The sequence below is a fragment of the Dendrobium catenatum genome, unplaced genomic scaffold, assembly GCF_001605985.2.
Source record: "Dendrobium catenatum unplaced genomic scaffold, ASM160598v2 fragScaff_scaffold_1409, whole genome shotgun sequence".
Lineage (NCBI taxonomy): Eukaryota > Viridiplantae > Streptophyta > Magnoliopsida > Asparagales > Orchidaceae > Dendrobium > Dendrobium catenatum.
In genome coordinates this window covers 546203-557571 of record NW_021319871.1, presented here as the reverse complement: position 1 = coordinate 557571, position 11369 = coordinate 546203, and the positions used below count along the sequence as shown (strand labels likewise).

The following is an 11369-nucleotide window of genomic DNA, read 5'->3' as shown; positions in this document are numbered from 1 at the left end:
TTAGGTGCTACATCATCTAAAACCAGCTTTACATCGATGCCATAAAAGAATATAGTTTCAGCAATAAAAGAATTGAAAACGTGAGATAAAATTTTGTTTAAAGTAGTCTCATTGCCCCTTTCCTCTTCTAATTTTTATTGGGTTTTATGAGTATTCGTTGAGCTGTTTGTTTTCACGGTCACATTAACAAGTGTTTTTTTTTTGCGACAAAATTTGGTTAGTATTTTTTATAATGGTTGTCTGAATTGCTTTTATTATTATTAATTTTCTTTGTAAATAGATTATTTATTATGCATTCAATTTTTTTTTGCTTTATTTATGCATACTAATTATTTTTTTTGAATATTAACGCGTAGTCCCTCGAAATTATTACAAAAAAAAAAAAAAAAAAAAAATCTAACGGCTAGACCGATTTATTATATATATACAGTTTGCCACTTTGGAGAAGGTATCTTACCGTTAAAAGAAATGAATGCCTCTTCTGTTGATGATGCTGATTGTTGCTCTATCTTAAAATGGTTATTTAATAATGACATTATTGTATTGTTGTTGTTAAGCAATAATCATTATTAAGATTAACTGTATAAAGGCAGCCAAGTGTTAATTGTTTCTGATTATTATTATTTCCTTAAAACTATTGGATACAAATAAGAATAATTATAAAATATTACTCCTCATAGTTTCTGGAGATATAATTGATACGTCATCATGAAATTATCTTAATTAATTGGGCACGTATCTTGAGGCAAAATCAGTTCGAAAACTTCAAAAATTAAATTCGAGAGCATATGAACTCCGATTTCAACGAGCTTATAGTCAAACTGAGCGTCTCGGAAATACGAATCCAACAACACCAAATTCGACCCAATCCGAGCCCAAATGAGTCCGAATCAAGGACTCGAAGCGCTGTTGGAAGCTTCAAACGCAATTTGAGTTACTAAATGGTCTCTGATTTTAACGAGCTTATGAATATGCCGGAACTCTGCCGGATTTTCGGGAAACGCCTGGAATTTGCAGAACTTTGTAAACTTCCTGGAAGAAACAAATTGTATTCTGATTGTCCCGACTTGTGGGACGAATCAGCCATTTGTAATCTACAAAAACACTAGTGGAACTTTACAAATGAGCAAGGCCCTGTGTTTTTTTTCCCTTTTTGGGTTTTCCATGTAAAAACTCTGGTGTTCATTTCTCTTTTCTGTTTGTGTGCGGAATACTCGTGCAATGCTAAGACGAATAGTTTCTAACTCTACTGCCGCGTATATTCTAGCACGCAACAATAATATTTTAAAAACACTGCAAGAAGATTTCTAGCTAGCATTCATTGATGTTCCATATAACATATGTTGCACGTGTTATCTAATTATCATTTAATATAATGCATGTTAATTATGATGATAATATTTTTGGAAGGATTTGCAAGCTGGTGATCAAATAAGATCATTGTTAATTTCATTAAGATGATAATATATTTTTTATAATCAATAATAATAATAATAATAATAATAATAATAATAATAATAATAATAATAATAAAAGAGTAAGCTTCACTGCAACATATAGGTAAAAAAGTGCGTTCTTACCAAGTTTCCAACGAGCAAGAACATGGCCAAATAGCAGGATTGTGAATGGGAAAAGGAACAGTTGGAATCTCCATTGCTTCCTTTATGTCGATCTCCTGCTTTATATCCACTTCTATTATCTCTCGATATGTAATATATGTTTTATATATCCTTTTCTTCTCCATCTCACGTTCCTTCTGAACTAAATCCTGCAACTCAGAAGGGTATGGTTGCAGAGAATTTGATTATTTGTCGATTAAGTTAGCACAGGAAGATAAATCCGAGCAAGGAGATCATCAAAATTCAGTTGAATCATGCATCAAGAACTTGAATGATAATTCGATCCGATGGCCACAAAAGATTCCAAGCAACTCCAATCGATAGTTTGCAAATCTTAGAAACTCCAGATTCAATCACTATTTCTAAAACTTAAGTTGGCCGGACGAGTTTATTGAATTAATATGCTTTAATACAACTCAAGAATTAATTTTAATTAGAGGACAAAACTCATAGTAATTAAGTTAGCACTTCATTGTAAGCAATGCTAAATTAACTTACAGATTTTCATTAGATCACTTCATGATTATACATTTTCATGAGCTTATTGAGTTCCAGATATTGTTATCATTAACTTGAAGTTAGAACTACCTAAATTTATATAAAACAAAGCCTTTCCGATCCAAATTTGTGGGCTTGGGTTGATAGGCTTAGGCTTGTGGTGTGAAATATGTGGTGTAATTTAATTATGAAAAGTTCTTTGGGACTTGAGATGGTAGTAAAGGGGTAGGCCCAATCTCAGATAATATATTTTATTTATTTTGCACTATGTTTGTATACATGAAATTAGGGTTTTATATAACTATATTACATAAACCGCCACTATCTTCTCGTGCTCGCTTGTTTCGTCCTTTTGAATTCGTCATCTCTACTATTGATTTTTTACTTGTCTAGAAATTTTCATGTAAATCTCAGTATTTTTTTATTGCCCATTTTTTCATAGTATTATTTCAATGATGCAAATTGTTTACCTCTTTTCCATTAAACATTGGAACATGTACATGTACCTTAGGAAAAGCTAAGCTAGTTTCCTTGTTTTCATCCTCTTTTATTTTCTTCTACTTGTAGGTCTTCTCTGATTTTTGACAAAAAAGCTTCACATAAAGACTCACAAGATCCATTGATGTTTTTTTCAATCAAAAACATCTCCGACATTACAATCGAGGCGAAGCACAACCACCACCTTTATCGCCGCCGGCACTACCATAAGAGGAGAGACCTTCTGATAATGGTGCTGTGTAATATAAAGTGCACAGTGCCTTTAATTATATGATCTAATTGTCATAAGAGGAGAGACCTTCTGATAAAGGACATATAACCCTATAATATTTCTCTTTGTATTATGAGCTATATTCATCATCGAAGTCAATACGTTATTTTATCCATTCAATTTCAAAGCTAATTAGTGTCATTGTCCTCTTCTTCCCACCCTCAGAGAAAGGCCAAGAAATAATTTGTAACAATAGCTGTTGTTGATTGTTATATTAGTCATTCTCATTCATTATTTGGTACTTATTGATAATAAGACGATATTGTGAAAAAATTAAAAAAAGTTCTAATAATAATGGAGAAAGTTGAGCAGATCAGAGGCTCTATGAAGGGGAATTTCTCTTTTTTGTTTCTTGTAATGAGTAGAACTAATCGGATAACAGTACAAAACTGATAATAATAGTCTCCAAGAAGCAAAATTAATGTTCTATATTTGATATTTGCAGCACATTTTCTATGATATTATCTCCTGATTTGATATTTGTCCTTAGAATCATTTTTTTTTCACATTAAGGGAATGTACCTATTTTTTTAATTTTTTTTCCTTTAAATAAAGCATTAATATAAAGAAGATTATCAAACCAAACTTTAATTAAGCTGCAGTCACATGAGGTTGGCACTTCTAAGTTTGCAAACTTCTGAGCATTGGATCTCCTAAATCTCAAAGGCATCCAATTTTATTAATTGGTGAACAATTTGACACTTTTCCAGCCTCCGTTCTCTTTCTGATGCAATAATATTTTTCTTTTGCATCAATCATTTTGTTTTGTTATAAATTAAAGTGGCAACAAAAACAAAAAAAATGCACTTTGCCATAACATGCATGATGCATAGATTGGAAGATTTTGGTCACTAATTGATTCAGATATAATATTTTCATAACATGCATGTTTGTAAATGTCTATGGGATGATTTTCTTACTGCTTTTTAAAGCAAATTTTTAGTACAAAATTTTAATTTTTATACTAGAAAGATGAAAAGCTGCCGGAAAGCCCAAACGATACCTAAATATCAAATTATTAGCATCTTAAATATTTCTTATTGAAATGGAAAGAGTAAGGGACTTGTTAACTACACTAAACAAGCATAAGGTGTGGGACGTTGCGGGCTCATTATTACAATTTTTATGGGTTGATTTTCAATTTCTTTATATATCGTATCAACAAAGACTGGCTGCAGTAATACTCAGAGCTCAAAACTAGCTTTCTGTATAACTGGAGTCATTTTCTTGTCCTGTACTCTAAAAAATAATTGATTCATAGCTAAATTTTTTTGTCAGTTTTGGGAAATGTCAAGAAGTTAATTCCCACAATAACACATTGATTGAATGAGAGGAGAGACATCAAGTATAAGAGGCCATGAGAGAGCTCCTCTTCGCTGCGAGAAGCTAAAATTCTGAAAGAAGAAAGAAATGTTAGAGTTTGGGAGTTTGTCTATCGATTTGGAAGGTATTGAAGAGGTGTTACTTACGAAATGGAAGCAAATAAGAGTGAATATAGTGGCGCCATTGTTGAGAGTTGCAGTGTTGATTTGCTTGATAATGACTCTGATGATTTTTGTGGAGAAGGTGTTTGTGGGATTGATTTGTCTTGTTGTCAAGGTGTTTAAATTGAAGCCTGAGAAGCGTTATAGATGGGAGCCAATGAGACCCGAGACCTCAGATCTAGAGATTGGTGTTCTATCTTATCCAATGGTGCTTGTACAGATCCCAATGTACAATGAGAAAGAGGTATGCAAGTTCTCTCTCTCTCTGCCATTTCTTTTGGTTGCCTCATGGAAAAGGTGATAGCAGGTGTACAAGCTTTCAATAAGGGCAGTATGCAATTTGGATTGGCCATCTGATAGGATGATTATTCAAGTACTGGATGACTCCACTGATCCAGTTGTGAAGGCATGGAATTTTCTCTCTCTCTCTCTCTTTTCGACATTTAGGTCATTTAAGGCAAACTCACACACACTACGCATACACATAGACTCGAATCCTGAACCTCTTAGTTGGAAGCCTAAGCTCTCAACCAATAGGCCAAGGAGCTCTCTCTACATAAAAAAAAAAAACTATTTTATATATTAATGTACACTGAATTGTAGCCAACTTTCTCCTTGATGCATATTTATGACGCTTAATTTTCCTTATTTTAAATGTGCATACTTTCAACACACTAACCATTAATTTTTTTGAGAAATTTATATACAGAGTGTACTTAAATATATTATACATAAATTTTTATATGTATTACTATAAATACATAACACCATAGACCTTCAAATCACATAAAACTATCATTAATATTTACTTTTTTTAATAATTTGTATCTTTGATATATATTTTTAAAATAAATAAATATAAATTTAAATATTCAATATGTACTTTGCTTCCTAACTTTTATAAATTACAATTATAAATTTAAGTCTCCATCTTTTTTTTTTGGAGACTTTGGAGCCAATTAAAACAAAATCACACTCACATCACATATGTCGAATTCAAAATTTTTTGATTGATAGTTAAAACTCCAAACCAATAGATCAAGGTGAGTTACTTAGTCTATGTCCTGCACTTCAAATATTTGTTATTTTTCTGCTATAATTGAAGATCCACTTCCTTTTAGCCTGACATGGGGGCTCTGTTGAGGAGCAAGAAGGGATTAATAATTCAAGTACCATGAGAGGCGACAATGGCTGATATTACTTTTTTTTTTTTTGCAAGGGTACGAGAGATTATCATATTTATTGTATTTTATTTTCCAAAAAAAAAAATTAAGGGACTATAAGTTTTGCTGAAGAAATGCTGTCTTAAAAAAAGAATGCTATATATCTGAAATATTCGGAGCTATTTGAATGAGTATAAAACAAATCCAAATGATTACTATTTTTTGTTTGGTTTTGAAGTAAAATGAATATAATATAAAGTTTAATGAAGGAGGGGTTGATGGCCAATGGTGATGTGGTGTCATAGGTCGAAGAAATTATTTTGTTCGGAGACCGGACGCAAAATGTCATCCGCAGACCAACCAGAATATGCCATGTCAGCGGTACCGAGCCAGTGAACCACGGTACCGAGCAATACCGAGCGGCAGTAACGAGCATATGGGTGACGTGGCACATTTTAGTTGGTATTCGGACGACGTTCCGTGTCCTCATAGAATAATTAATCCATAGGTCGACAACAATAACCGCAATGATGGTCGTGACAACTAACATGGCCTACAAAGATGTATTTTGAAATCAACCAAAAACAATTGAGTTTGGATACATCAAAATAATCTAAGTAAATTTAGAATTCACTAAAATGCAACTTTGCATTTTTTGTTTCAATCAAACCGAATACCAAAATTCTTAAAACCCATGAAATATTTTAGACTCACTTATCATCATACAAAATAGCAACCCTTGATTTTTTTTTTTAAATTATTGAAGGACCATTTAAGTCCCAAATTAGCCAAGATTTCCAACCTAGCTCCAATGGAAGATAAGATTAGATAAAGTCACCTGAGATGGTTTGGTCACATAAAATGGCGGCCTTCCGATGACCCGGTTAGGAAAGTAGATGTATTAGATTTGACTTTTGTTAAAAAAATAGTACACCTAAAAAGATTTAGTTAGAAAATATTAGAATAACCTTTATTTATTATATTTAAATGAGAATTTAACTCTTAATAGGACACAATAGAGAAAAAAAAAAATTATGTAGCCGACCCCACATAATGGGATAAATGCTTGATGTTATTGTACTCTTTTGATCTGGTCAAAAATAACCTCTTGACACTCTCTCGCGCACCCGTTTGCACCCACGCACTTATCCATGCTCTCTCATATATCGCCTCTAATTACCTCGTTGACGGTCATTCAAATTCAAGAACTTGACAATAACTTTTTAAAAAAATTATCAATTAAAATAATTAATATCTATCATATATTTTAGTTATTCTAAATTTAATTAAAAATAAATGTATTTTAAAAATATCCAAATCAAACGGCCTCTATATTTTATGCTTTATCAGATTAAAATTATTTTTTGTACTAAAATTAATTTCTTAAGAAAACTAATTAATTAAAACTCTAAGAAAAAAAAAAAAAAAAAAGACTTATGACAGATTCATTTAGATTAAAAAAGCAAAGCAATGAATTAAAACTTATCAGAATGCTTCCTTATGTATGCATTTATCTTCAATTATAACATTAAAATGGAATATTTGTAGGATTTGGTGGGATTGGAATGTAAAATATGGAAGAACAGAGGGTTGAACATAAATCATGAGGTCAGAAACAACAGGAATGGGTACAAAGCTGGTGCTTTGAAAGATGGAATGCTTCATTATTCTGTAAAAGATTGTGAATATGTTGCCATATTTGATGCTGATTTCCAACCAGAATCTGATTTCTTGAAACGAACAGTCCCTTTTCTCATTCATAATCCGGAGATTGCTCTTGTTCAAGCTCGATGGAAATTCGGTAAGTTTAATTCCTAATCATATCCTCATTTAAATGACACAAGAGAAGAAAAAGTTGGAATTAGGTGAGACTTAATTCATTTCATTGAGAGAAAACAAAAATATAACTTAGAATAGCACACAACTTCACCCAATTGATGGATATATATTGTTATGGCCTCTGAAGATTTTACAAACGGTGTAAATTTGTAGCCTCAAACCCGAATTGATTTGCAATTGAGTTTGCATAAGACTTTTCTTCATGTATTAGTCAAATTAGGCATCCCAACAACATAAAACAGTAACATTATTCAATAATTGACTAATATATCTTGCACTTTGTTGGTAAATTTATGAACTCGTATTAGAAATTCTAATCGTTTTTGCATGGTTGAATTCTTTAGTGAATGCTAATGAATGCATGATGACAAGAATGCAAGAGATGTCATTAGATTATCACTTCAAGATTGAGCAAGAAGCTGGGTCATCTGCATTTTCCTTCTTCGGTTTTAATGGTAAAAATTAAGAGTGAATTTCTGAATGAAAATAGTTATCTTGACTAGGTCTAAACAACTTTGAGTTTAGGAACTGCCGGCGTTTGGCGCATATCAACCATTGCTGATGCTGGAGGATGGAAGGATAGGACGACGGTTGAAGACATGGATTTGGCTGTTCGTTCAAGTCTTGATGGTTGGAAGTTTGTGTATGTTGGTGATGTCAAGGTTTGCATGCATATCTTTTCCTTTATCTTCTACCCTACTTATATATATTATAAATTTGTTGTAAGTTATATATTTGTTGTTTGATTGGATGTTGTCCATGAAAGATAACTAGATCTTATTACATATATAACATGTGCCCAAAGAGCTAATAGAATGAGTGATTATGAGAAGAATTTAGGAAAGTATAAGAGACATTTAGAGAAATTTAGGTAAGAGGAAATATTTTTCTAAAGTACAAGATTATGTGCTCAACATGTCATCTCCTATTTATAGTTGAGGGCCAAAACTAACATTATACAATTGACTATATATTTTGATCACATTTATAAAAAATACATGACTTGAACTAGGTGTAACTAGTTATGTACCTAGAAAGTTTGACTTCTAGGTTTTTTGTGAGGTAGAAAGCTTATACAAATTGTAGATTGAGGGTGAGCACCCTTTAGAAAGGTGAGTTTGCCAACTGGGTATGTTAAGGATCCTTAGGCGAGTTAGGTAACTTTATTTTGATGGCCAAGTAAGGCCTGGCTTATGGCAGACTTCAATTATTCAGCTCTTGGTGGCTTGAGGATTAGGAAACATCTGGCTTGTGATTTTCAAGTTACAGAAGGTTCTAAGTAGTTCTCAATAAATGCATTATTTAATTTGATTAAGCTCCCATGATGATTTACTCAATCCAACTTAAATGCATATTAATGCATACTTAGCATATAAATTAGCATTCAAGTGGTAAATTGTTTAATCTTCGCTCACTTGATCATCAAAATTTATACCAGGTAAAATGTGAATTACCAAGTACTTTCAAGGCCTATCGATATCAGCAACATCGATGGTCTTGTGGACCTGCAAACCTTTTCAAGAAGATGATATTGGAGATAATAGCTAACAAGGTATGTATATACTTCATTCTCAATATTATATAAAGTTGATTATCAAAGACAAGGCTCCAGTAGAGCAGATATATGATATAGTATGCTATTACATTTGCAATATTAGTAGAAAGTTACTTTATTTTTAGGTGTTGTTGTGGTCATTCCAATTAAATTTTTTTGTGTTGTATAAATGACTTTTGCAGAAGGTTTCAACATGGAAAAAAATCCACCTAATCTATAACTTCTTCTTCATTGGAAAGATTGTAGCTCATACATCAGCCTATATATTCTCCTGCATTGTGATTCCACTATCCGTTCTAATTCCTGAGGTCGAGATTCCCTTGTGGGGAGTCGCATACATACCAACAATTATTACACTTCTTAAATCAGTAGGAACTCCAAGGTAATAGCATAAAAATAACAAATATTATATAATTATTATTATGTTGGAGTATCCATAATATATTTGATATTGATGATTTAAATGCTAGAAAACTCTTCTATTTGATGAACAGCTCTTTCCACCTTGTAATCCCTTGGGTGCTCTTTGAAAATGTAATGTCCTTGCATCGAATTAAGGCAGCTACTACAGGTTTTTTAGACGTTGGCCGGGTTAATGAATGGATAGTTACAACAAAGTTGGGTGATGGTAGCAAGACAAAGCCATCTATGGAAGTGATAGTTAAGAATGCAAAAGATTTAAGAGATGCTAAAGTGATAGAGCCGTTGCTTGGTGATTATAAGAAGCCTCAAGTTAGGACAAGGCAAAGGTATTAAACCTTAATTTAATGTTTTTAATTATTTAATCCTTAGCTTATGATGGTCAGATGATCATTAGGTAGTTGAAAGATTCTTGTGCTTGTTACAATTTTAAAGTGCATAAAACATATAATTCTATCATGCATCATGTAAAGCAAAGTTAAAAGAACTGCTAGTATATGATTGAGAAAATAAGTTGATACTATTGCTTTTTATGATTTTCTCACTCATTAACAGCTCTTGACCACACCATTCCCTTATTATGCTTTTAAAAAATTATTCCAAGCATTTTCTTATGCATTCCTTCCTATATAGAGAGAAATTAATCACTAGGTGTCACACAACATATTTAATCATATAATTAGAGAAATAAGAATTAATGACAATATATTTATGCATTCTCTATATACTGCAAATTCTCTCTCTCTCTCTCTCTCTCTCTCTCTCTCTCTCTCTCTCTCTCTCTCTCTCTCTCTCTCTCTCCCTATTTGTTATATTTTTAATTTGATATGCTTGAAGGAAGGGTAGAGAAGTGGTGTCGGCCTCGAAAGATATGAGAAGCATTACACATATGAATTTCCTTATTACTATATTTGAACTATGGAGTTCCAAATTTGATGCTTTCTTGTTATTTGTTGCATTAGATTTCATTTGGCCGAGCTATGGATGGGTGTCTTCATGTTTTCGGCTGGATTCTATGATGTCGCCTACACTAAAAAAGGATACTTCATTTACCTCTTTATGCAATCATGTGCATTCCTTATTATTGGTTTTGATTTCATTGGCACATATGTTAAAACTTCTTGAAGACAGCTGTTTAGTGGTTCGCATGCTTTAAATTATTTTGTCATTCAGGGTGGAAATTTTTTTTTGCTCCATGTGGGGAATTCAACAAAGACTAGTGTCTGATCTATATAGATGAGTTGTTCCTGAGAAGTTGTAGAAGAAATAAGGAGCTACTATTTTTATTTTTATTTTATTGAGAGAGAAGAGGTGTAATAAAAGCTGATGGTCATAGTAACCTCTACTATTTGAAGGAAAGAAATGAATGGATCCTTCATAGATGCTGATATCAATGCTTATATAAAATTCTGTGATTTTCTCAAAGATGTATTTATATATAATTGGGTTCAGATAATAAAATTTAAAGGTATATTTGCTTCCTAAAGCTGTATTTAGATTCCTCTTTATTAATGTGCCTTATATTCCAATTAGCCCCTCACAAAGCATTTCATACATGTTAAGCAAGGTTACTACATGAGTAGTTATTTGGAATAAATTCGTTAAGCAGTTAGTGCAAGTATACTAATTTAATTTTATTCCTGTAAAGAAAGGATGGTACAATGATGCATGGGAAACCAAAACTATTTATGTTTACCTATAGTACTTACTATAATACCTAGTTTTCCATGAGTAATTATGGACTAAGGTGCTTCCAATTAGTTCTAATCAACTAAGTGGGTTCAAATTAATGCATTGATGAAGGAAATAATTGAGGCATAATAAAGTTTTAATGGGCATAATCACAAAAATTTCATTGATTTAAGTGGAAACAATAAAAAGGAATCTCAGACCAAATATTTACCAACCATTCTCAAATCCTACTAGAGAACATTATAAAAAAATGATAGGTAAAAACTTGTGTTTGTCTTTAGAGCTGAAGCAGTAAATCTATTCAATCCAGCTAGATTCAAATGACCATAT

The 11369-nt window shown here is 32.1% G+C and overlaps 1 protein-coding gene across 1 annotated transcript; it reads left to right on the top strand.

Annotated features, from left to right (window-relative positions):
- The first annotated feature begins 4141 nt into the window (after positions 1-4141).
- On the top strand, positions 4142-10833 carry LOC110102407 (probable glucomannan 4-beta-mannosyltransferase 11). The gene is made up of 9 exons (XM_020830740.2): positions 4142-4614; positions 4678-4776; positions 7082-7334; positions 7717-7827; positions 7898-8034; positions 8811-8924; positions 9110-9309; positions 9422-9676; positions 10310-10833. The coding sequence occupies exons 1-9, from the start codon at positions 4297-4299 to the stop codon at positions 10470-10472; spliced, it is 1650 nt and encodes a 549-aa protein (XP_020686399.1). The 5' UTR covers positions 4142-4296; the 3' UTR covers positions 10473-10833.
- Positions 10834-11369: the final 536 nt, after the last annotated feature.

Bases quoted from the DNA above. Each gene is read 5' to 3' on its own strand.
- LOC110102407 (XM_020830740.2), top strand. From the start codon at position 4,297: ATGTTAGAGTTTGGGAGTTTGTCTATCGATTTGGAAGGTATTGAAGAG. The intron at 4,777-7,081 runs GCATGGAATTTT...GAATATTTGTAG, and splicing joins CCACTGATCCAGTTGTGAAG to GATTTGGTGGGATTGGAATG. The intron at 9,310-9,421 runs GTAATAGCATAA...TTTGATGAACAG, and splicing joins AAATCAGTAGGAACTCCAAG to CTCTTTCCACCTTGTAATCC.